The following is a 27083-nucleotide window of genomic DNA, read 5'->3' on the forward strand; positions in this document are numbered from 1 at the left end:
AGCTTTAGAGTAGCTGCTGGGATGAGTTAACACTTATGGGGCTATTGGGATGGAATGAATGTATTTTGCACTTGAGAAGGACATGGACTTTGTGGGGCTAGGGGCAGAATGGACCGAATGTCTGTTTCCCCCCAAATCCATATGTTGAAATCCTAACTCCCAATATGATGATACTAGGAAATAATTAGGTCATGAGTGTGGAGCCCTCATGAATGGGATTTGTGCCCTTATAAGGGGATGAAGAGACCAGATCTCTCTCTCTCTCTCTCTCTCTCTCTCTCTCTCTCTCTGCCATGTGAGGATACAATGAAAACAGCAGACACTGGATCTGAGGATGCCTTGACCTTGGACCTCCCGGCCTCCTGAAACATGAGAAATAAAGATCTGTAGTTTAAGCCCCCCAGTGTGGTATTTTGTTATCAAAGTGGACCCAGGCAAGGAAACTAAGGTACAGAGTAAGTGACTCACTGAGGTCAGAGTGGCAGATGGGTGAGCAGAGGCTCAAGCTCCGTGCCTCTGGTCCAAGTCCATGCTGTCATTACAAGCAACCAAACACACAAAGGGCTTACTTTGACCCTTGCAAGCTGTTAAGTAGACCTCATGTAGGTCAGTAGGCTGCATGAGCTGCAGTACCAGCTCTACAATTAATCAGGGGGTGCAAATGTTAACTATGCCTCTTCCTTGTCACAGACCCCTTGCTTACTCAATAAAAAATAAAGTCAGAGAATTTCCCATGGTTGAAAATTTGACTACTGTACACGCACTGTCCGATGAATAATGGGAGACTTATAGGGCTCTTGCACAGGTTTCCCAGGGATGAGTGTATGCTTTAGTGTGCATGCATCTTCGTCACCCTACCTGTCCCCTTCACTACCTCACCTCTCACTCACGCCAGTCTTGTCTTGTGTTTGGAAAATCATGGGAACATCAAATCCTTCTAGAATTTCAGAGAGAATTTGGCTTGCTTCCTAGCCATCTGAGGAGACAATCCCAAGACTGTGTGTATTTGTATTCTGTAATGCTCCAAGGCTATGTTGTTGCCAAATTAATTCTACAAAGCTTAACGATGTGCAAATTATAACAATCACTCCTATTGAACATTAAGCATCAACAGAACATTAAAATATATTCAGAAAATAAGAATTTTCTGTGAAGAGTGCATAGCTTTTAGTTAAAACTCAATAAGCATCCTGTCTATAAGGGACAATTGGTCCTTGACTACTTCCAAAATAAGCATTTTATTTAATTTTTACCTGCAACCCAAGGTGCAGCTAAAATCAATGATAAAAAAATACAATTTCTTATGCAACAATATTTGTTTCACTGTTTATATAAAAGATCAACCAAAAGGCAAAGTAAAAAGGTTTATCAATAGAAACTTCTTCCTTTTGGAACGAAATTTCTCTATAGAGTGAGAAATAATAGTCAAGCTGTCCAGGGGTTCCTGTTCTTTATTTGGGAAACTTAGTTGCACTGGTGTTATCACCCTCTGATGCCACTCTATTCCCCTGATGGCCGCCATAACTAGGCACCAGTTTTTGGCTCTCAGAAGTGTAAGCAGAAGGTTGCCAACCAACCAATTTAAACAATAGAAGAGTTGATTTGTTTTCTTCATAATATATGTAACTGGATATTAAATGTGACTTTTCCTGTTGTCTTAAAATTTTAGCAACTGGCTTAACAAGTGAGAATAGTCCCAAAGATGCTGGTACCTTCTTTCCTAACAAAAAATGTGAGACCGCCTATGCAGGGCTTTCTGATGTTTTGTCCATCATCCATTTCTGGGCCTGATGAGAGGCTAAGCCAGGAGTAACATATTCTTGTGGAGAGCAGTCTGTGTGCATTCCCACCTAGGGGTACCAGGGGTTTTGAGCTCCAAGCAAACCCCTCAGAGAGCTTGGAGTCTGGAAGAATACAGAGATTGGAGAGTCACACCTGAGGAGGTCAAAGGCTACCCAGAGTGGCAAAGGCTAGCCCTGCTCTCAGCAGGAGAGCATGCTGTGCTGGGGCTGGCTGTCATTTCCAGTGTGGTGGGTTTAAGATGCTTACATGTAGGCCCCGCAGAAGAGGGCAAGACTAGATGTCTCCAGGGGTGTGAGATGCCTCCTACAGAGGGCCGTCTTGTGAATCCATAATCACTTATCCATAGATGGTGCATAATTCAAACATTGTTAAGCTCAAGAGGTGGCAATATGTAAGAGAAAAAGAGCTAAATGGGAAAAAAGATCCTCAGAAGTTCATGTGGTGTAGGGAAGGCAATCTATTTGTTTAAAGACTTCCCCTTAATGCTCAGCCAAAAACGCTTGTTCTGAGAAAGAGGGAGGATGAATGTTACTTCCTTAGGAAACATTTTCCTCAATAGTTTAGATGAGATATAATAACTGATTATATTTACCTTTCATCAATTGTCTCTTTGTTGGATACCAGATTTCCCAACACAATGATCTAATCATGTTGGAAATGAGTTGCTAATTTCTACCTGCGTCCCATTATGTGTCTCTCCCTCCCAAACTCTGGTCAGTGAGAAGGGATCAATTTTATTTCCAGAATTCTCCTGCTACTTCCACTGCATTGATGCTTCAGAGACTCTAAATAGAAAGGAATGGGGGAGCTTCTCCCTCAAGGGCAGCAAGACAGAAAATTGTAGCCTAAAGAAAAGCACTCTCCAAATGTAGTTCCTAGGGTGAATGAATCAAAAGTGGCAAAAAGAAATTGGTAGGGAGGAGAGAGAGACACTTTTCTCAATATTTAAATATTTAAATCTCTAAATATTTAATTTTCTGCTGGCAGATCTATAACTCTGTTGTCTCATCTTCAAAGTTAAGACAGAGATATTAGCCACTCTAGAAGATTTGATTATGCCTACGATGTGAAGTAATCATGAATGGATGGCTATAACTGGGCTGACAAGGGGTGGCCAGAGCAATAGGACACCTGGGGACAGCCATGTGAACTCACTGGACTAACGATCTCTCCTTTGGGTCTTGCAAAGAAAATTTATGCGAGAGCTCTTAGCACAATGCCCATAATGGGAAAAACTCGTAAGTTGTTGCTGTGTTTGTATTCATAGGCATTTACTGAGTTCAAGTCCAGTGTGTAACCTGTAAGGTAAGTTCCTGCCCCAAGGGAACAAGAAATGATCATAGCTTGGCAAACGGAGGATTAATTAAATAAGGCATAGTAAGATCCTGACGGTTCCTGCTAAAATCTAGAAATAAAAATCATTTCAATTCCCTTTCTAAAACGACTCCAGTCATAGTTGAGGACATGATTCATATTTACAAAATGCCTAGGAAAATAAATAAAAACTTCATATATTTGATTTAAAAAATATTTATAGCAATTTTCTTTTATAACACCTCAGACATGTTGGCTTCCTGAAAATTGTACCAAGAGCGGAAGTTACAGCTCATTATATCAACCTTACAATAATACTCAGACCAGACAGCTCACATTCACTTGCTCTGCCTTTCTTACTATTGCTTTAGGTCTGGTGGGTGGGGTCACAAGATTGCTGAGAAACTCAACAGTAAACTCCTCAAAAGAACGTAGAGGTTGCTGGGAGGTTGGTTTCCGCCCCGTGTTTCAGTGCAACCCATGAAAAGCCTGAGAACAGGGTCTGCGGGATCTACTTTCACTACAGAATTATTTTTGCCTTGTCGTTTTGGTGCCATCGTCTTCCTTTCGTGTTTAAGGCACTTCACAAGAGTAAATAAGATAGAATTAAACACAATGAATTACTTTAAACGCTCTTTAGTGATTTCTACAAAACTGGATACTTATCCACTAATTGCTGGATTCATTTCCAAACCCCTCACGCTATTTAGCTCGATGGATGACTTGCCAAGCCTTGTAGCCTTCTCTCAGCCCCTCCACTGGGGGCCACCTCTGCCCCTGGCTTATACATCATGTAAGGTCTTGATTTTTATTCTCCTTCAGCTATGGTCTCGCATGTCCTCGCTGCCTCTCCTGTGCTGGATGGGGTCTCACGTTCTCTGAGGGTGGCCTAGCTACACCCCTCCCTCTACGATTTCCTGGGGATCCTAGATCCCAGCATTGCAGAGTCAGGACCCACCCGCTACTAACTGGAGTGGACTGAGGAAACACCTGTTGCATTAAGTTGACTAATGACCTAGAAATTATTTGAATACAATCGAGAATAACTATGTAGAGAATGACTATGGATTCACAGGCTGCTCAGATCAAATTATTCGGCGTATCTCATGGATATAAAAAGAATTCCACTTAAAAAATTTCAATTAACTTTTTAATGAAAAACTAATTCTATTGAAGTATGGTGCTTTAAAAAGCTCTAATATCTAATTATTAAAAAAAGAGACTCGAATGTTCTGATTTTGTGGATAGTATGTTCACAGCAGTGATTTGAAAAACCTCCCCCAGAGCAGAATAAGCAAAATAGGCAGCTCTTTTAATTATTGGACAACGACACTTTGAGGGCATATAAAATCTTTCTTTTTAGTGGCAGAGAAGTGACCTGGATTATATTAAGAATAAGAAGTTAGCTGGATCAATTTAGGATTTGTCTTTGTTCTTTAAGTTCTCTGTATAATACATGGACATGATCTGATTTTCATTCTATTTCATTATTTTCACCTCTAAAAGAAGATAACGGATCACGAAGACTGCCCTATAGGGATAGACTGGGATGGTCTGTGTACATGGTGGGAAGAGCGTATTCAAGCTACTTGCTTCATCCAAGTCAATTTTGGTGGTTTCCTCTGCACTTTCCTGAGACGATTATAACTGTTGTTATATCCATGACTGTTGGCTACTTTTTAAAAGAGACTTCCAAACAATTTTGGCCTTCCAAATATAAAAATTATTATTTTGCAAGCACATTAAAGCTGATGTCCAGAAAAGGTACAGAAGAAGCTAGTGTCTTCATATTACTGTTTTAGAATCAGCACCGTCCAATTAGCCAGTCTGGCATCACAGGGTCCTTACTTTACCCAGGCTTTTTTTTTTAACAAAATCACCTCCAATTCACTATAGTTTTGCCTCACCTCTTCTCTGTGATCACCCCGTCTGCCATGCAAATGATTATCTGTAAAAATGCTTTATTAATCTGACTTGATCGCCATAACTCAGTTGATGATGAACAAGTAATTTATTGCATATATGCAAATGGAGCCAGCCCGTGCACTCTTAGCTAACTTCTGGCTGCTCCGTCATTTCTAGCTTTGCCATCACAGAAAAGAGAGAGCCACCATTAGGTCTTTTAAATAGAACTATGGAAGGATGATTTCCATGTCAGTGATTTAAAAGCATAGGCATTTTATCTAATTCCTTGTGAGATTGAAAGTATCCCCAAGTATGTAAGATACTTTCCTGCCTTATGAACCAGAAACATCATTATACAATTCAACCTCTGTTGGATGACTCACAACCATTATCCATAAAATTTAATTCAACACAACATTTGCTGAACATCCACTATCTCCGCATAATACCAGGCTTTCTAAAGGCAGAACAGTGACTAGCTGGGAGGCCTGCACTTCAGCTGACAAGCCACTCTGGGGGCCCAACTATACCCCCATTAACAATAATTTAAGAGGTTGTAGCTATGCCAAAATGAGGCTGTAAAGTAATGCTGGGGACCTCTGTAGTGAGACAGAGCCAGCTTCCCAGGGAAGGCTGTATGCTGTCAGGGTAAAGGGCCTGGACTCTTGAGCTCAGACACCTGTGGGTTACAACCCCTGCCTTTGCCTTGCAAACTGCGTGGTCCTGGACAGATGGCACATGATCCACTTCAGTATCACTAAAACGAGGTCCTAATAACCCTACCTGCATACAGTAATCACGAGGCTTAGTTGATGAAAACCAGTATTGTTTAAGATGTGGGTCATGGAGGCAATTTTGTGAGTTATGACAATCATTTGCAAAATAAAATCGAAGAGCAAAAAACCTACCAGAATGGGAAATATCAGAGTGTATCACGTGGAGCAAGGGTAAATTTTGTTTACGATGCTTTTGTTGTGTGGGTACTGCATTATGCTTGTAAGATGTATTTCCTATTGTGAGCCACGAAGAAATACATTTGGAAACCATATGCATAAAATGTATAGCCTATAGCAAATGCAAATGCAAATAAATAATAAAGCGTTTAAATTGAGCCTTAAGAATAAAGACTTTAAATGGGATGCGGATGAGAGGGAAAAGGCAAGGAGGACCCAATGTACATGCACACACACACACACACACACACACACACACACGAGACGTGGCATGGTTTAAGAACAGGCTGGGTAGGGTAATGGAGTAGGAGATATGAGACCGGACAGGAGTTGGAGCTGGATTGTGGAAATCTGTCCATGTCGTCTTGAGGATTTAGGTAAAAAGGGAGAAGTCATCCAAGAATTTGCCCAAGGGAGTGACATGGTTAGACCTAGAATGTGAAAGAATGATGATGACAGCAATGTGGACAAAGGACGGGACCTTGAGACTGGCACTGGGAAAGCTTCTGACCCAGTTTGGTTCCCCAGGTGAGGACCTGAACCAGGGCAATGGTGGTGGGCATGGAAAGAAGGGCGAGGATTAAAAAGATATTGTGGAGAGAGGATTCTCAGGACACAATGTCACTTCACAGATGCTGTTTCCTCGGGTCATAAATACCCTTCTGTCCAGCAAAACGTCCCAGCTGCAAGCCGGGGCTGTATGTACATCCCAAGAAACTGGCTCTGTTCCTACTGTTTGAGTGATACCCCCTTGCCTGTGCTCCATGTCATTCTGTCCTCTGCAGGTCCCGGTTGTGTTCTTTGCCATGTCACAAGAACAGTGACCATCTCTGGTATTTTCTGCCCTCCCTAGAACCAGGAACTCCTCAAAGAAAGGCAGACACTCTATCCTTTATCATGGCAGTCCCATGGCCGCCAACAGAGTTGTTCTCCAAGCTGCTCTGGTTTTCCTGTCCTCTAGCTATGTGTTGGGATTGGCTTCCTGGTTCTCTTGTGGTTGGAGAGAGGACAGGTTATGCCTCTGTCAGACCCTCCGGAGAGGTCCTTCTCTCGGCCATAAAACTGGCACGGGTCCCTCCTGCAGCGTGGGTAATATGGAGCAGAGCTACCAACTCACAATGGACGTGAATGTGAAAGAAACATAAAACTGTTGGTGTAAATCCCTGAGATTCGAAGCCTCTTGTCAGAGGACGACGGGTATCACTAAAGCATTAGCTTAGCTGGGAAACGGGAAGAGAAGGGGAGCAAGAATGAATTAGGTTCTGGACACGTTGGATGCAGTGGAATCTCGACGGAGACATGGATGGAAGGAAGCTGGAAATATGAGACTGGTCCTGTAAGATGGTTGGGGTTGGAGAGAAACATTTTTGACCCTCGTAACTTCAGATGGTAGTTAAATTATAAGAACAGACTCAGTGATTCATGGAGATAATCAAGACTAGGAAAAGAAGACGAAGGAAGAGTGTTGAGAAATGCATACATGTAAGGGTAGGTGTTGGTGGGGAGGGGGCAATGGCCTCGTATAGCCAGGGGGTCTGTGGTGGCTTCGGAGACAGGAGCAGTGGCCAGAAAGATGGACAGCATTATAAATAGGGACGGTCAGGTAGACCCCGCTTGACGGTTCTATTGTGGCACTCTTGTTTGACCTGAGATTCCTCAACATTTCTGGGTTTCTGAAGCCACTCTCCCTTGTCTTCAGCCCCATGATTTATTAAATGCAGGCCCTGGGCTGCGGGGGGGCACGTATGGGGCAAACACACACCAGCTACCTTGGCTCAGAATTTACCCAGACCTGGTAAAGGTTACTTTCCTTGCTTCCCTGAAGACTTGCTTACTTCCAAGTTGTGGGCTACACTGTGGGGATTTTAGTAGGGGAAAGTCATCCTCTGGATAAGAAGAGTACTAGAACATTCTCCCTTGCTCATTCAGCACCGTCGACTGAACACCTGTCCTGTGCAGGGACTGGGTCATATCATCATCCAAAACTGGAACAACTGATGTAGGTTACGGCTCGTTGATAAGATTATTTTAGGTCTTCTAATGTTGTTCATTGCTGAGAAGTTTGTGCTGTCTAATTTCATTGCCTCATCTGCTTAACACTGTAAAAGAGACACTTTCTCTATCCTCCCGCTTGGCTAACACACGGCATTTCCCGCAGGCTGCTTTCATGCAGGGAGGAGCACTAGAGAGGAGATCCAGCCTCACTCCTTTCTCCCTGGGACCTTACAACTGGGTGAATTGATCGTTCCAACTATCATATATGAAAACTAATAGCCACGGCCCCAACATTATATGGATGAGTTCCTGAGTCAAATGAATCTTAAGATTCTGTGGCTCGAATCAGCCTGGGAAGGTTGATGTCTCGGCACACCTGCTGGTCCCTCACGGTGAGACTCCCAGCACCACCGGACTTTAGATGAATTTGCAGTTTCTCGTCTGGCCACGTATGCAATTTCAAATCTGAGTGTCTTTGACTAAGCTGACCCGAAAGAACACAACGAAACCATTGCCTGTTATTAGACAACGGGCTTTACGCGTTATGGAGAAGAGCCTGGGGCTTGTTACAGGTCCTTTCACTGGGGGTCTTTAGGGGAAATTTATATCAGCGAGGAGGTTAGCCGAGGGAGTCCCTTACAGAGCAACAAATTACAGGGTGTGCGGTGTCCTCATTTATCTTCCCATGTTCCGCATTCAACTATGAAATCATTTCAGAGAAAAGAAAGTCAGGGAGATGAGCAAGAGAAATATACAGAGCTCACACTGCCCTCTGGTGTTTATTCGGCACATAGGTGGAGATGGCAAAGCATCGCAAGAGGGGACAGCATCCAGAATTCTGACTGTCAAATTACAGAAGCTCGGGATGGAAACAAAGTCCCTCTTTCGAGTAATTTATACTCTCTTCCTAATTCCATATGAATAAAACCCCAAAATAATGGGTGGTTTTCCCTTCGAAGAGAAATGCATTAGTCCTTTCTGCTCTTTACTTAGAATAGTATTATTTTATTTTAATCATAGGCCTCGTATGGGAAATCTCTGTACCTCCCACTCAGTTTTTCTGTCACCCTAAAAGTGCTTTAAAAATAAAGTCTATTAAAAAATCTGGGCCTTGTGGTCTTAGATGTTTGAAGTAGATGAACAGCCATGTGGCTCGAGAGATGGAACAGCCTGATTCTGGTTCACTTCACGTTATTGAGGACTGTTCTGGGATTCTGGACCTTCCTTGCAAAACTTACATGCTGCTGCCGAGAAGATCACAGGCACCTTATAACGATCCTATTTCTGGATCCATAGTGCTTTTTAATACCGTCAAAAGCAGCACGGACAGACCTAGCTAGTGGCAGTCAGACATTAGGTAGGTGAAAAACCTGGTTGTTCATTCCCATTTTTTTCTGGTTAGTTGGATGTTAGGATGGTCATTTTTGGAAGGGTCTTGTTGGGACGGTCCTGGGTGGTCGAACCCTACTGTTCTGTGCAAAGAGAGACTGTGGAAATCCCTTTCTTCTCCATCCTGTGGACAGTTTGAGCATGGCTTCTTGCTATTCTATGGGGGGGAATTCACTGGCTCGGGGGGACAGTGGTCCCCCCCTGGCTAACGTGGTCCCTGGCATCCACAAGTGGGGCTGTCTCACCCATGCATTGGTCTGTCTGGACCAGCTGCAAATGAGCTGGCTGGGGTTTTTACCTTAGAGATAAAGAGCAGATAGAGGGGCAGCTGCTGGTGTTCTGGGTACCCTGCTAGCCTCTTCCTAGGCTGCTGGAGTCAGAACAGCAAATGTGAGTTCTACAGCAAATAGATGGATGAATGAGTGAATAGAAATAAAGAAGCATTTCAAATTCAAGTGGAATGCAGGTATGCCTTGCTCTAGCAATGATTTCGTCTCTTTTTGGCAGAATGGCTCTATGTTAGGGCTGACGAGAAAATCAGAGTCTGCGCAGGGGTCCCCCGCGAATCGCCTCTCTGAGTAGCAGACCGCGATTGCCTGGGGCTTCCTCCCAGCACTGCTTAGCATCTCTGAACGTTGACGGTAGGACTCAGCAGGTGGGAATTAACAGCATGTTTGAAACCAAGAAGGAACCTGCAAGAAAGTTCTGGAGCCCATCTCTGACCATTTACATGTATATCTTTACTTCAGCTCCAGGGGGGCTGCTGTTGACAAACGTTCTCCAGCAGAGATGCAGACCTCTGAGAGCTGAACACAGGCTCTCCCTTGTCTCTCCGGCGCTGCTAATCACGCTCACTGTCTGGGGCGCTCCGAGGCCTGGGGGTTCTCTACGGACTCTAGACTTTGGAAAATGTACCACTTTGATTAGAGAATCAATTAATCAATTAGTTCGAGAACATGAGTCAGCCTTAAAAAGGAAGAAAATCCTGACACCTGCTACAACATAATGACCCTTGAGGACATGATACTCAGTGAGGTGCGCCCATGGCAGAAAGGCAAAGGCTGTCAGATTCCACTTCTGTGGGACCCCTAGAGCAGTTAGATTCACAGAGGCAGAAGGCAGAGTGGTGGCTGAAGATGCCGGAAGCAGAGGGTTGGGAAGTTAGTGCTTAAGGGGGACAGAGTTTCAGTTTGGGAAGATGAAAAGTGTTTTGGAGGTGGACGGTGGGGACAGTCGCATGACAGCGTGAATGTGCTCAATGCCACTGACCTGGACACTTAGAAATGATTAAGATGGTAAATTTTATGTGAAGGCATTTTACCACAATAAAAAACAAAATTAGTTTGTGTCTTCATTCCACAAACACTTCCTGAGTGACTATCCCTGTCAAGTTCTATGGCCCAGCGGGGGGACAGAAAGAGGGGTCAGCCATGGTGCCTACCTCTGAAAATGCCTTACATATTCCTATGAAGATATCATGAATTTTTTGTCCCACTTTGGCTTTCTTTTCTCTAAAATTTCCCGTTTGGATCTGCTTTTGTATCTGGTCTGAGAAACAGCTTAGCTCTATAATTATGACTTGCTAGTGATAATATTAATGAAAATAAATACAGCCCTGGGAAGTATTAATTACCCTAACTTTTAATTCTGTCACAATGAACGAGGCGGACCACGTAATTGTCAGGGTCACAGATCCTCAGCAAGGGCCCCCATGTCTGGCACAAGAGGGGCTTGCTCGCTCTCCCTCAGTGGGGGGTGGGTCCCAGCAGGAAGAAGGGGCGAGAGGTGGGGCCACAGGAGGGAGGGCGGAGGGAAGGGGGCAGGCAGAGGGGGCCTGGAGCGCACATAACGACGAGTCCAACAGCAAAATCAATAGGTGTTGTCCACTGACTATCAATTAAGGTTCAATTAAGACCTCTGGGTTTTGATTTCGAGAAGCCGGCTGGCAGTTTCGTGGGAAGTCACCAAATAAACAACAATTCTAGACAATTGTGTCCCTTGCAATGATTCAGAAGCGTATTTTCAAATGAGGTATAAATGAGGATGTTGCTTTGTGGTGGAGACAACGGGAGACAAAAATAAAACCACTGGAAAGACCCAAGTAGGTGGGAGACAGGAACAAAACTGTCCCCAGGGAGTGCTCGCAGCTTGTTTCTGGAAGGTGCTTGAAAGGCACTTGGTTATTTACCAACTTACTGTGGGGTAGGGGTGGGAGCAGAAAACAGTGTACTTTCGGATGATGCCGTTCAGCTTGAGAGGGGGAAGCCAGGACACAAACACCATGGAGGCTGAGGCTGCAGCTGCCTTCACTCCTGCAGGAGGACCTGGAACTAGAAGAGTCGTGCGTTTAGTCACAGACACGGGGCTGCGACCGGGCGCTCAGGCCCATGCTGCCCAACACGACCCCCGCTCCAGCTGGGCCTGGCCACTCTCTCCACGGTCAGCTCCTTGAATATCAGTGCTGACCGGAGAGAGGGCTCCACCGAGTCCCCTCAGAATCCACACGTGGAGACCCCAACCCCAGAAGCTCAGATTGCGACCTTATTTGGAGAAGGGGTCTCTAGAGAGATAATCAAGTTAAATTAAGGTCATTAGGGTGGCCCTCACCTAGTAGGATTGGGGTCCTTATGGAGAAAGGGGCAATGTGGACACAAAGACATGCAGAGAGCGAAGACAACGTGAGGACACAGGGAACAGATGGCCATCAATAAGCCAAGGACCGAAGTCTGGAACAGACTCTCCCTCACAGCCTCAGAGGGAACCAACCTGGCCCTCACCTTCATTTTGGACTTCCGACCTCCAAACTGTGAGATAATGCATCTCTGTCGTTGAAGCTCCCGTCTGTGGTACTCTGTTCCAGCAGCCCTAGGAACTGACAGTCTCTCTCAGACGAGAGACTGGTGGACCCCACTAGCCCTGTCCACGGGCATGTCCGCTAAGAGCCCAGTTTTAAGAATCCTGCTAAGTCAGTTCAGCCTGAATCACCTCAATAATTGATCTCTCTTGATACACAATCAACGTCTTCATCCTCTACCATACCCCAGGTAATACCTGGTCATCCTAGCGTGCCTTCAGCAAAAGTCCTGTTTGATCCATCTAGTCAGAACGCCCCTCATCCCTGATGTCTCTTGTCCGTAATTTTCCACCCAGCGACCCCACTCCTTCCTCTCCATCCCTTGGCTGTAAATTCCCACTTTCACTTGTATTTGAAGTCAGCCCAGGCTCTCTCCCTTACTGCGATCCCCCACTAAGGGGGTCCCCACACGTATACCTCACAGCAGTCCCCCTGAATAAAGTCTGCCTTGCCACTCTTAACAAGTGCCATGAATAACTGTTTCTTCCACAGAAATCATACGTTCAGTTCAAGTCCCTGTCTTCCTGGGAGCCTTCCCTCCCCATTGCAGTCCCTCGTGATTTCCTGCCTCTGAACAGCTGGAGACTTTAGCTTCTTGTGCTGCTACAGAGTTTGGCTTTGAACAGGCTAGGGATGTACATCTCGCCTCCTGAGTTAGAGAGGGATGAGGGCAAACTTCCATAGTCATCAGGGACCGCTCTTCCTCGCCCGAGACACTTGGTAATAACACCTTTTTTTGGCTGAGGGGAGGTACAGAAATACTTTTGATGAGGATAGACTTTTGTGTCAGAGATTCACAGCTCATGTAGACAACAAACACTCCTCTGTAAACCGTCCAAGAAAGCAGGACATGGTGCTAACAATATTAAGCGTAATTTGGGGGTGAGCCTGAATGCACGTACTCTCCCCCCCATCTTTCTGTTTTCCAGGTTGAAGAGGGAGGATGGAGTGAGGTAGGCAGGCTACAGGGAGAGGGGAAAAGAGCATTAATGTTGCTACTAGATAAGCCTTGAGGATCTTGTTTTGTTCCTCACTGGTCTGCCTGTCCACATGAAGCGTGGTTCCCACCTTGATAGAGGTCTTCAAATTCCAACCAATATAAGTCTCTCGTGAGCCCCTGGAGGGATCTTTGCGTCTCTTCCTGCTCCAATAACAACATAACTGCTCAGTAAACATTTTTGGAGTTGAATGTGTGTCTCATGATTGCCATCTCGATTCTTCTAGGTCAAAACAACAAAACCAGCAACCATGGTGAATGCTAACTTGGGTTGGACATCGTCACCATTTGAAAATATAAAATCTCGGATCAGTTTTTGGCAAGTCCCACTGATGGCAGAGGTCTAGGAAAGGGGACACATGTAAGCGATGACACCGGAATTACTAAGTCCTTAGGAACAAGGCACTGTTGTCCTGAATATGGAGGGCATTTGTGCTCAGGTTTCCTATTGGTGAGGGTAACAACAAAGACCTCCACCAATCTGCAACCTGGTTCAGACCCACAGTGGCTCCTCCTGAACACCAAGGGTAGAGTGGACATTTGCTTGACCTTTTCATCCTAACGGATGCCCCAGATTCGTCAACACTCCCCATTCCTTCTGCAAAGCAACCACCTTGCTGGCGTTCACCATGCCCAACACTCCCCCTGGCTAGCTTCCTTCTAGAAGCCCAAGTGCTTGGGCAGCAACCACCCGGGGGACTGCTTAGCAAAAGTCAGTCATGTTTGTTTCCACCTTGTTTGTGACAATTATACTTGTCGTGGTAATGCGATTTAATTCATTATGTAAACCAATGAAATATGAGTACCAAAGAAAGCTGTTTCTGAGACAATTAATGGAACTTCTTTGGAAAAGCTTTCTCAAAGGTAAGTTAAAAAAAGGAAGGTTTGGCTAGGTTTGGGCCAAGACCATCGAGAAAAATGATACATATGGCGAAAACCAGATTTAAAAAAAACCTAGCAAAGCGATTGTTGGCAAACGGCAGCACGCTTTGCTCCACTCTCAGGAAGCCTAAGCTGGAAATGGCAGATGACCCACGATGGAAACAGTCATGGAACTGATGACATAGAGATCTCTTCACCCAAAACTTAAAGAAATGAGACCATGTTATTTAATTAAGGAATGAATAGAGAATCAATCTCTATTTGTATGTTTTAAGTTAAAATGCAATGTACCTTAAACGTACCTTAAAATACGTCTGTTGGTCACTGTAAACTTTAGCAACTCCTTGCTTTGATTATTTCCATTAACTTCTCTTGATTAAATCAGATCAAAGGGCTTTCACTGCATTTACTATGTAAATCCCCATCTGACTCCTCATACACTGATGTATGATCTCTCTTGTGCAATCTTTCCTTCTAGGGTTATTAGAATTTTATACAAAAAAATTTCATATCATGATGCTGGGAAGTGTGAGCCCTGCATTTTCACTGAGGGCTTTTGTTCAGCTCTACCACTTAGTTCTCTGTCCTGGGCAAATTCATTAACTTCTCCAACAAACCTTAGTCTCCTCATCTATGAAGTTGGAACAATAATTGTACCTATTTACGGTTTTATTGCTAGGATTATGAGAGAGAATTCATCTAAAGAATTTATATGGAGTTTTGCATACAGCAGGCACCAAATAAATTCTAGCTATCATTTGTAAGGACAATCTTCATTTCCTTACATGGCACATCGCTAAAGGATCCTAGCCTTTACTTTGTGACCCAGGGTTGAACTATAAACACCAGATGTTGAGAGTTGCAGAAAACAGATGGTGTAGGATGGTCTGTCTGGGACATATTTTCTTAAAACGATCTTAGTCATCAAGTTACATTTTGTTAATCTGTTTTTTTTTTTTTAATGGAAGTACAAGCAAGTTTAGACAACTTTCACGAATTCCATTGTTGAGTGGGTTTCTGACTTCAGATCTAACTGGTTGAAGTAAAGAATGCCACTCCAGAGGACCATCTCTTCTGTGTTCTTCCAATTTCCCTATGCCTCCTTGCTGCATGGAAGAAGCTCTTACAGCTCACAAAGCCAGTTGCCACTGAGATCTCCACTCAGATTCATAGGTGCCTTAGACCTACCATGTCCCAAACTGGGATCACTGTCTTCCCTTCCAAACCTCCCCTCCTCCTGTACCCATTGCAAGAAATGGCACAGCTATGTTCATGGTTGCAAAAGCCAGAACCTAGAATTTTCTCCCCCTACCACTCCCCAGAGGATGTGTAAGATTAGTGAGTCCTTTAGAACTCTACGTGACATGGTTAGTAGTTGGCCTCTCCCTCTGGCTTAGCGTTCTGCAATATCAGACCATTTCTTAGGTCTCTGGAAGTGGCACGCTTGTCCCACCCCAGGACCTTGATACAGGATGATCTAGGGTCTTAACGTTCCTTCTGTTTAGAATCTTTTCCCACTCTCCTTCTTTTCTCTGGCAACTCTTACACGTCTGTCAGCTTCTACTAATTACTTCCTTGAGAAAATCTTCTCTGACCACTAGCCTAGATTAAGTCAGGGCTCCCACGTTCTCTCTTAAGATCTTTCTCCTTCATGGCACATGTCAGGATCCACTCAAATATCTGTCTCCTCCAGCAGCCTGCAAGCCCCGCCAGGGCCATCCTGTTCTCTACTGTATCTCCAGTGCCTGGGGCACTATCTGGAACACACTAACCCTCAATACAGATTTTCTAAGTGAATAGAAAAATGATTTCATCAGCTATAGTGTGGTAGGAAGAATTTTAAGATGGTGCCCAAGATTCTCTTCCTCTGATATACATATCTGTGTAATTCCTTCCTGTTGAACGTGGGTGGTAACTGTCACTATGATGGATGGACTATTCCCATGATAAGGTTATGTTATGTGACAAAGGTGAAGGGATTTTGCAGATATAATTAATGTTTTAATCAGCTGACTTTAAGTTAACCAACAGGAGAATATTCTGGATGGGCCTGACTTAATCAGAGGAACCCTTTACAAGAGGGGCTAGGGGTCGGAGATGGAAGAAGTCAGAGAGATTTGAAGCAGTAGAGATACTCTCCCACTGGTCTTGAAGAAGCAAACTGTCCTGCTGGGGAGGGGCTATATGACAGGGAATGGCAGGTGGCTTCTGGGCACCGAGGAGATGGTACCAGTCCTGTACACACACAAGGAACCCAACCCTGCCAACAACCAGTAAGCCCGGCAGAGGACCTGTCCTCACATGGGCCCACAGCCCCAGCCAACACCTTGATTTCAGCCTGTGAGACCTCAAGCAGGGGACCCAGTTGACTTGTACCTGGACCCCTAACCCATGGAAACAGTGAGATAATAAATTTTTGTTGTTTTAAGGTGCTAAGTTTGAGGTGATCTGTTATACAGCATAAAAAATGAGTCTGTATAGTTAAGGCCTCTAATGATGTGTGTTAATATAAAACATTAAAGTCAGTGCTTTGAAAAATTACTGCACTGGTATGAAGTATAAGTTTGACTCAGTACACAGATACTTCAGCCTGCTTCATTACTATCACGACCACTTCTCTGGTCTTGGTGATTGGCATAGGCAGGGTTGTGTGTGTGTTATGGATGGTGTGTGTGTGCGTGGAGCCTGTCCGTATGTGATCCACCACGGTAGCCAGACCCACCCGAGCCCAGTGCTGCCCCGAGGTCCACCCCCCCACCCCGAGCCACGCGCAGACCGCATGATGCTGGATGGAACCATCCACAACTGCCATCATGGTCCTGCCACGCACAAGTCTCTTTTCCAGTCCCATTTCCACAAGGTGCTGGTATTCCTGGCCTTTGCTCTTATAAGAGCGGTATTTTCTAAACATTTTTAAAAGGAGACAAATCCTTTAACTGCGGCATCCTGTGGGGAGCCAATACACAGGCACAGGTGGATGTGGGGTGGCTCTTCTTGAACTAGAGTGGGCAGTGGGGAGCCAACCTCCACGGGGCACCTCTGGGGCTCTGCCTGAGCATCACTGCAGTGCAAGGAGCTCTGAAATCCACACAGGGGAAGGCCTTCTGGGACACCCTGGTCTGTTGTGCTGTTGGTGCACCTGCTGCCACACGGAGCCCAGCCCTGCCATGTGCTCAGTACCTGTCTGTGCAGGGGTGACACTCGGGTCGTTAGGCAAATAGACATGAAGAGTCCACTGCTTTTAAGGTGCACTGAGGTGTGATCACACAACACCCGAGAACAGATGATCCATGCCTCCAGGAGAATGTATGGCTCAAGATCTGAGGACCCCATGGATTGAGAGATTCAGAGATAGCCTGGTGTCAGTTTACTCTTCACTCAATCTTAGCTCTGTTTTCAGAGGCACACCCCCGACCCCGGCCCCGCAAAGCGAGTGTGAATCATGGGACGGGGGGAGCACAGGTCCCCTATCGCAACTCTTGCTGGCCTTCTTCCCATATAAAATGATTTACAGAGTTATGTGCATTAGTAATGTACTCAGCAAATATTTGCACTTAAACACAACCATCTCTATTTATACATATACAATGTTTACTTTTGCAGAAAAGGATCTGGGCTGTAACAACCTTATGCCTGCAGAATAAAAATAACAATTGGAAATTAATAGATTGGGTTTTGTTTGTGTTCTCTTTCCCCAAGGCTTTGCTCAGATTATAGTCTTAGCAAATAAGACGGTATTAGGATTTCACAAACCCTTTGGAATTCAGAATTAGCTGTCTTGTGTTAAAAAAAAAACCAGAAAGTCAGATCGGCAAATAATCTTTTACGTTCTTGCAGAATAATAAACGTACAAGTTCTGATTGATTGAGCAGTCTTGGGAAGAGAATCTGAAGCCTGAGCAATTCTCACGGACCCTGAGAATATGTCCACAAACCTGAGGCGAGGCCTGTGGGGCCAAGAGTATGTTTATGGACCCAAGAATATGTCCACAGGTTTAAGAATCTGTCCCTGGCCCAACAATCTTTATGGAGGCTGAGAAACTTCTTAAGGCACAGACAACTTTTTCTCTGAGCAAACATCTCAATTGCGAATTATCCCTGGCAGAAATAAACTTTAAAAATGTTTTAATTTTTGATTCAATTTATTTATCTTATCTATTTTTAGTTACCATTTTATTCCATTTTTGTATGTTTTATTAGCAAGTGATAGATTTTTCCTTCTTGAGATGATCAGTGACCTAACAACACAACTTAAACTCTAGGCTTCCTGACACTGGGGGTTTAGGGACCTTGTCTGAGAAATGTGTGGGGCACAGAGGACCAAACTGAATGCTTTGTGTCAATACATTAATATTTCTTTCCCCATGAGAATATCAATAAACACTGAAACTTCAATCTGTGCCTAGATTAGTGCCTTACTGAGGAAGAACTTAATGAATGTTGGCAATTACTATTTTACTTGAATTTTATCCACAACCTTACATCATTTTAATTGAATCTGGCAGGTTAATCCAAACTTTCCAAACTGTACGATTTTGTAGCAGAAGTTTAAACAGGATCTATATTCTCAATTTGACTAAGCATTCCTTCTATGATAATTAGCCTTGTCTCTTCTTTCAATTAGACACAAAATTGCTTTCAGTCCTATAAACTGCTCAAATGCCTATTTATATTAGGTATTAGGTTTATAAGGGTGGCTGGCACAATTCTTCACCATCTCCAAACAGTGAATTTTTTGTGTGTATCTGGGGGAGATAAGCTCATTGTTATACCAGTTTTTCTCTACTTCCTCCTAATCTCTGTTCTGCTTGTTTTTGAAAATGCTAATGATTTATCCCAAGTAAATACTGACATTCGGTTCTGCATTGCTCTTGTAATGCACACCAGCACACGTGGGATTCTCCACCTCCTTCCCCAGGGGAACTGCTAGACCCAGGGCAGGGTCTTTTACCATCGATGGCATCTCCATACACCATCGGCATTAGATACAAAAGCAGAGAATAATTGATTGACAAATTAGACTTTAGGTCTCAGGGTCAAGCTTTGAGTGAGAGAACCCTATGATTCCTAAAAGTGGAGGATTAATTAAAAATTGATCCAAAATCGCTAGTCAATAAGCTGTGCGGAACCTTCCCTTCTTAATGGATTTCTGTACATTCTTCTGAACAATGCAGGTGTCAAAATTTATGTTGCTAATCAATTTGCTCTTTAAATAATGATTCCAGTGACATTTGTATTATTGCTTAGCAATGCAAAAGAATGTGCCACCCCCACTCTGAAGGAGTGGAGATCAAACAATCAAATATCTAGTGTCACGAACCAACCCACTTTGTGTCAAGCTAGCTGTTTGCACACATCACTTGACTTTTTATATCTTAAACCCTGATCATAATGGCAATTTTGTACATGAGTTCAGTTCAGAGGTTAGGTAACATGCCCAAAGTCCCCTGGGCAGCAAGCGACAGAGCCAACATCTAGACACAGCTTTGTCTATTGCATTTTTAAAAAACTACATTATGACCACCTTCACTTAGGACAGAGCTTTGTAGATCTCTCCGTTAATGTGTGACTTTCTTACGGCATTTCATTTTGCTCTAAGATTTCCCTAAATAATCCAGTTCCTTTGAGCAGAATTGGTTGATACCTGCACATTCCTGGGAAGAATTACCTGTGTGTTCTGAACAAGCTAAAGCTAATGAGGCTAATTTGTGTGCAACTCCAGTGAAACAAGAAGGACTCTCACCCAGAGACAGTGAGAATAGTGTGCGAAGGTAGATGGATGGGACCTGTTGGGGGAGTAGGGCTGGGCCTGCAGAGGTGAGGACAAAGAGTAAGAAGGGAGAGGGTATGCTGTGGGTGTCAGAGAACCTTTGTTAGGGGACAGAGGCTGAAGGAAGAGTCTATCCAGGCCTCGGAGCCTGAGTCCCCAGCCTTGCTTCCACTGGATGGATATGGGTGGAACCAGGGTGTTTGAATCCCACATAGAGACGGAGGGTGCATCAGCATCCAACCTGCCAACGGGAGGTCATAAGAATGGCTAACCCCTCCCCACTATGCTCTGCCCAGCTTCCTGGGAACAGAGTCCTGGAAAGAAGACAAAAGTTGTAGAGCCAAAATCTGCACTGGATTTCGAGGCACTGGTGTCTCACCCCCACCCTATCTCTGGGACAGTTCTGTGCTCTGATGTGGAGAGTCCCACGTTGGTATCATTTGACATAGTTGCTCCTTCCTTTCTTAAGGTGGAGACGGTTTTTCTCACTATAGCTGTATTTATCAGAACTGTAACTGTTTTTTAAATAGGCTCAGATATGGCACTTCAGAGTTTCCCTTAAAATAATACAAAAAAAACCCAAACAGACCCTAAAAAACCACTTGCCATATAGTTTTTGCAGGTTTGGGAGTCACACAAGCAAGTCTCCATTGTTTGGAACAGCAAGAATTAATGGCCTGAACCGACGTGAGCCGTAATTTAAAATTTTACTAAATCATTATGAATTCCTCTAAATAATTTTTAAAAAATTAATACAAAGCTCTCAAACTAAAGGTTTATTCTAAAGTGATTCTAAAGCTGGCGTAGAATAATATGACTTAGACCGTTACGAAATCTTCCAGTGGAAGGGTGGAAATCATCTGAGCCTACACTAACAGATGATGAGTCACGGAAATTATTCTGATGGGATAAAAAAACAGGTATGACGTGTTTCACAGCTCTGCGACAAAAGGCATTTTTGTTTAAATAGTACTCGGCCAAAAATTTTTTTAAAAAGAAGAAAAATTCTAAGGAAGAGAAAAGATGGATACATCGAACAAAGGCGACCCAGGAAGTCGACGGTCTGAATTGCACTGGAATATCTTGGGAGGGCAGCCGGTGGTTCACCCAGAGCAGAGTCAAGGACAGGCCCATGAAGGAACATGGGGCTCTGGGACCCAGCCCTCCCAACACTAGCTCCTGTCCCCATGCTGTCGCTCTGCGGGGCCTCGAGCACCCCCCCACACACACACACACCAGCCCCATCTCTCACCATCCTCTTTGGTCCGAGTGAAGATCTGCTCACTTCTGACTCCGTCCCCGGCGCGGGTAAAGGCCAGCACTTGGATGCTGTAGTTGGTGTACTTCTCCAGGCCATCCAGCTCCAGGGAAGGCTGTGTCGTGGTGACGTTTTTAATCTCGCCCAGCTCTGGAGGACAAGAGAATATGACCTGGTGACTGGCTGTGGGGGCACGGGGCTCGCTGTCCAGCTCTGGGGCTCGCCCTCCAGCCGCCACACCCTGGAATCACTCCAAGGGGCTGTGCACGGCCTCATTCACACGGAACTGACCCAGAACAGAGGGGGCAGAATGTCGTTCTGGAAAGCAGAGCAAGTCACTCCACGTTAAGTGTTAGAACTCAACGCCGACCGCCAGGGCCCAACGCCCCCGGCAGCTAAGTCAAGCATGCCCCCCACACTGGACCCAGGGAGCTTGGGACTGCACATCGCTCACTCTGTGGGTGTATTTCTAATTGCTCATCAAGAAACTTCTGCGAGTTGAGTTTTGTTTTTTGTTTAAAAAGCAAACAAGCTCTACTCTGATGGTCATGTATTTTTAAGTACCTAACTTCTCAGGTGTTTGAACTGAGATGAGGTGGCTCAGCAAACTGTTCCTCTTACCTGGAGTGACCCCCCTCCCCCAGCCTCCCTGCTGAATCAGTGACATGCTGATGTGTCAGAAACGGGGTGTTAGCTAAAAATGCCTCATTTTCTGGAGTGGGATCAGCTAATCATATTCAAGGGTGGAATGTTATGCTCTCCCATCTTAGGCATATTAGACAGGGCAATTTGAGAAAACTTACAATGATGTGTTAAAGACCTCCATGGGTGTTCTGGATTTTGAAATGAGCCACCTACAGAGCACCTGGAGCAGGAGAGAGTGGTTTGAGGACTGCTCCCCCCCGACACAACCATCCGTAGCGTGTTGGCACTGCCTGTGAGCCTGTGCCCAGTTACTAAGAGGACGGGCGTGGAGCAGGCTCAGGAGGGATGCCTTGTTGGGTGGCTGGCTATTGTGAAGGCCACCGGTGCATACGGTTAGCAAGGTGTAGGGCTGTCTGTCAGCTTCTCTCCCTCTTGCCTTGGCAAAGACAGCCGCCAACTACCAAACTCATTTAACCAGTACACCAATCCTATTATCTCCACGACCCATTCATGTTGCAGGTAGGGAAACTGGGGCAGGGGGAGGGTCAGTACCTTGCCTAAGGTTATGGAGCCTAATACAGTCGCCGAGTGCATGGCCTCGTGTCCACAGAGCACGGTCTCAGCGCCCTGCTGTAGTCACTTGGTGAAAATGTCACATTGGTCAGATTAGACGAACTTTCTCTTCTTGCCCGCTGTCCTCCTGTCCTGGCATATTGCACAGAAGGCTGCCTATTAATTAACAGTCACCTATTTTGCGTTAGTGACAACTCTGGAATGCCTTTTTGTCTTCTTGGTTTCCGTCAGAGCTGGACAGAGGTGAAAAGTTAAATCTCAAATAGGGCCTGGAGTGGCCCAGGCTTGTCACGCACCTGCCAGGATCCCTGTGTGGGGTGAGGGCTGTGGGGAAACAGGCATGGGAAGGACGGCGGGCGACAGACGCAGCCGCAGGCCTGAGCGTGAGCCCAGGGCGCATCACCACCTTGAGCAGATCGTGGGCCAGTCCTGCGGCCGGATGCTGTGCTGGGGGGGAAGGAGGCAAGGAAAGCAGTCCCCAGAAGATGCCTTTGGCCTGGGGTCTTCTGGGGAGGTCAGCAGGGTGAAAACTTTTTGGGGCCACAATTTGGAAGCCTCAAGAGATGGCTTCCGAAAGTGAAAAGATATTCGCTCCTGTGTGGGGTCACTGCACATTCAGAGTGGATAACCTTTAGGCCTGATGGGTTAGGAAGCCTCCCCTCAGAAGGGAGGGTCTGCCAGTGACCACCAGAACTCCTCGTATTATATTATCCACCCAAGATGTTCGTTTTCCTGAACAGATCTAATATGGGTCGAGTGGATGACGATAAAAAAAAAAACTCAAATGCTAATGGGAAAAAAATTAAGTATAGATCTCATCAAGATCTTTTCAGATGTAGGAACTTCCATGCTGTGCCAAAGATCTCTCTCTCTCTGTCTCTCTCTCTCTCTCACACACACACACACCCCAGGGAAAACAGGGTACCACAGGGCTGCATGCCAGCAGCTAGTTATGAGACCTTGTCTACACCATTTGATCTCTGGGGACTTTGGGTTTTTTTTTTTTAAAGGTTTTATTTATTTGACAGTGAGATAGAGAGAGAGCACAAGTAGGCAGAGCTGCAGGCAGAGGGAGAGGGAGAAGCAGGCTCTCCGCGGAGCGGGGAGCCCGATGCGGGGCTCGATCCCAGGACCCTGGGATCATGACCTGAGCCGAAGGCAGCCGCTTAACTGACTGAGCCACCCAGGCGCCCCGGGACTTTGGGTTTTTGCATTTATTTTTAAATTTTTATCTTTAAGAAGGGCCCCAGGGTCTCTCCCCACTGGAGAGAGTGGGCTGCAGTCTTGCTGCAGGAGAGGGTGGCGCTGATGCGTCCGGACAGTTCCTAGGTAAGGCACAGTAATGGGGAGAGGATGGCTCCAAGGGACAAAGGGAAGTGGCTCATCCCCATCTTTTTAAAGAAAGCAACAATTAAAGCAGAAGAATTCCATCTACTCATGTAGCACAATGCGGATTAGAATCAACACTTGGATGTTTACTCGTCTTGGGGTTCATATTTTTTTGATGAGTGATTTATTCATGAACCAGGAATGTGACTGCAGTCAGAAGCCCCATTCAAGATTACCCCCAGAGGTTCCTGACACGGTCCGGGAGGCACACTGGGCATTTTCCTGACTGGCAGATACGGAGAAAATAGAAAGGAAAATGATGACAAAAAACCCGATCCACACAGCCTGCTTCATTTGCCATTCTTTTGAGCTTTTGTTCTTTTTTATGGTTTAAGCAGGATTTCTATCATCTACCTTTTACAGACTCCATGGGGTTATTAAAAAAAAAAAACCACCCCAGGAACTAAAGAATAATGTTCAGTTGAAATCATGAATAAAATAATATGAAATGAATATATAAAATAAATTTAGACATATTATTTCTACTATAAAAATTTTTAACTTTCTGTTTTAAAACAAATTGTTTTATGTATTCATACCCTCCCTCCTTCTCAAGGAGTCTCAAGGCAAAAAACAGGGGTGGAAATGACATTTCTAAAGTGCCGCCAATTGGGCCACCACCGAAGCAAACATCCGGTCGGCACTAAATGCTGTCTTGCTTTGGAAGCACCGTGTTGTCTTGGGGAGACACAGAAGAAATGACAAAGAGTTCAGATGCAGATGGAGATGTGACTTCAAAGTGTACACTTTTTCTAGCAATTGCAGATGAATGGCCTTGTCAAGTCTTGAAAAGTATCGAACTTTCAGGTTATGATAAAATACTCAGAAATTTCACCAACATATTGTATGGTTAGCCTCCCCTATCGAATGTATTCACCACTTTTATCTGACCACATTAACAATAACAAAACGTTTTCCTGTATGTGTATTTGAGGTAACTGCTAATCACAGTGGTAGTAACAATCTGTGTCTCCCAGTCAGTGCGTGTGCCTGTGAGTGTGTGTGTGAGAGGATGTACGTGTGAGTGTGCGTGCCTGTGAGCGTCTGTGAATGTAAGTGGATGAACGTGTGAGGGCTGTTGAGTCTGTGAGTGTCTGAGTGTGAACAGATGTATGTGTGAGGGTTGTGTGTGGATCTGTGAGTGTGAGCGGATGTATGTGTGAAGGTTATGTGTAAGTCTGTGAGTGTGTGTGCTTGTGAGTGTCTGTGAATGCAAGTAGATGAATGTGTGAGGGTTGTGAGTCTGTGAGTGTCTGAGTGYGAACAGATGTATGTGTGAGGGTCGTGTGTGAATCTGRGCCTGTGTGTCTGTGAGTGTGYCTGTGAGCATGTGTGTCTGTGTCGGATTTATGTGTGAAGGTTGTGTGTGAGTCTGTGAGTATGTGTGCCTGAGTGTGTGCCTGAGTGTAAACAGATGTATGTGTGAGGGTTGTGTGTGCCTGTGAGTACCTGTGAGTGTGAGTGGATGTATGTGTGAGGGTTGTGAGTCTGAGCATGTGTGTCTGTGAATGTGAGCAGATGCCAACTGGGCATTGTGAATTGTGAATCTGTGAGTGTGCCTTTGAGTGTGTACCTATGAGTGTGAGTGTTTGTATGTGTGAGGGTTGTGCATGAGTCTGTGAGTAGGTGTGCCTGAGTGTGTGTCTGAATGTGAACAGATGTATGTGTGAGGGTTGTGTGTGAGCCTGTATCAGTATCTGTCTGTGAGTGTGTGTGTGAGAGTGAGTGGGTGGTGTTTTCTCAGGGTTAGTGGGACCAGTCCTTTACACAGCCACATGTTTTCACAACTCCTTGGGACAGCAGCCCGAGGAGTTTCTGTGGAAGCACCCAGTAACCCCATGGAATTACCTGCTAATTCATACATGTCACTTCTTATAAGTAGCAGGTGAGGAGAGAGTGTTCATAGCAGGTTTATGTCTCTAAGGGTTTCCTTCTCATCTTTCGGAGATTAAGTGTAGAACTCCTACATTAGACATTAAGCACACCACTTTGATCTTAATACAGTGAGCAAAAGTATCTTTAGGAACTGTATGCATTTCCAAGCAGTCTTTATTTAAAGACTTTTATGTTTTTGAATATTCAAGTTTTTAAGGCTTTAGAAGCATCAAGTCAAAAGAACCGTATTAGCCACATTACTCTTCGTGGAGCTAAGGTGTTAATAGTCAGTATTAACAAATAAGAGTGATGGGTCAAAATGTGTATGATGGGATGAGTAGCCACCACTGGATACTGGAAATATTTCCAACAGGAACAAAAATAGAACAATTTCAGTGTCACAATGCCTCTAGGTGAGTGCTAAAGTATTTAGTTCAGTCTCATTCAAGACGAAGATGAGAACAAATACACACAATACTATAGTACGGAATCATGCCAATAAGATGGATACTTTTACAAATAGTCATTGCTCTACACTTTATGTCTATGGGATTTGTAAAAGCTTTTTTTGCGGCACAAGGGGGTGAAGTTGTTAAAAGAATCATCTATATAGATCTGTCTGTCTCTGGGGCTGGCTGGGCATGACTGGGCTTTGTGGTTCTATGCTCACTAGATTCTCCTTTGCTCACTGGTCTGGAACATCCAATAGGGCAGACGCTGCGTCCTCTGTGTCTAGCATGAGCCCAGCACAGAGCAGATGCTCAGCTAACGTGTCTGCCTCAGATCAAGCAGGTGAATCTTTACAGAATGGCTCTAGTGCCAGGTGATGCGTGAGGTGCTATACTCAACAGCAGGAGGAACCGGGTCTGGTCCTCAGCCCTGAGAAGCAGGTCTGGTATAGACATAATTAAGCCTCCAAAAGCTGCTCTTTCCTTAGCAAATTAAGCTTATTTAGCTAACTGTCTTTGTTCCTTTATTCTTACACAATATTAGAGCCCCCTGCAGCCTCTGAGGCCCTGTGTGTTCTGTTTACTGGGGTGGGGACAGCCACCTGCTTGGCAGAGCAGACCCAGGTGGCCTGAACAGGGGTGGGATGTATCTGGGGGCGTTGGCTGTGTTTGCCCAGACGCAGAGGTGAGCATGCACTAGGAGTCCACGTGCAGTCAGAGGGGTTGAAGGAAGCCCCAGGCAAGAGGAGAGGCGTTGCCCCTCAGCTGGGGAGGAGAGAAAGGGAGGGTGCAGGTGTGGGCCACACAGGTCTTGGGATGCAGACAGTGAACAGAGCTCAGCAGCTCCCCTGTGGAGGCTGCAGGGCGGGTATGTGCCTATCCTGTTCATGGAGCAGGGCTCAGGCTGGTTCAGCAGCACCCACCCCACCACACTGAGACGCATTCTCTGCAAGAAACTTCTGGCCCCAATCTTGCTGCTACCTGTGTGGGTCACACTCTCATTCAGCCTTGGCCAAACACACAGAAGGATTTT

General features: G+C 45.1%; 1 protein-coding gene and 1 long non-coding RNA gene across 2 annotated transcripts in view; one reads left to right on the forward strand and one right to left on the reverse strand.

The window, feature by feature from the left end:
• The window catches only part of LOC141371514 (uncharacterized), a 53189-nt gene extending 39454 nt beyond the window's left edge, over nt 1–13735 (forward strand). The window contains exons 3-4 of the long non-coding RNA XR_012376512.1: nt 3071–3108; nt 13438–13735. This is a non-coding gene — a long non-coding RNA (uncharacterized lncRNA). The remainder of the gene's footprint in view (nt 1–3070; nt 3109–13437) is intronic.
• DSCAM (DS cell adhesion molecule) overlaps nt 1–27083 on the reverse strand; it is an 822687-nt gene that overhangs the window by 67360 nt on the left and 728244 nt on the right. The window contains exons 19-20 of the mRNA XM_073887019.1: nt 21114–21269; nt 11556–11689 (exon numbers count right to left, since the gene is read on the reverse strand). Coding sequence (XP_073743120.1) covers nt 11556–11689; nt 21114–21269 — 290 coding nt within the window. The remainder of the gene's footprint in view (nt 1–11555; nt 11690–21113; nt 21270–27083) is intronic.

The sequence above is a fragment of the Callorhinus ursinus genome, unplaced genomic scaffold (assembly GCF_003265705.2).
Source record: "Callorhinus ursinus isolate GAN/ISIS: 27379988/994484 unplaced genomic scaffold, GSC_fseal_2.0 scaffold75, whole genome shotgun sequence".
Lineage (NCBI taxonomy): Eukaryota > Metazoa > Chordata > Mammalia > Carnivora > Otariidae > Callorhinus > Callorhinus ursinus.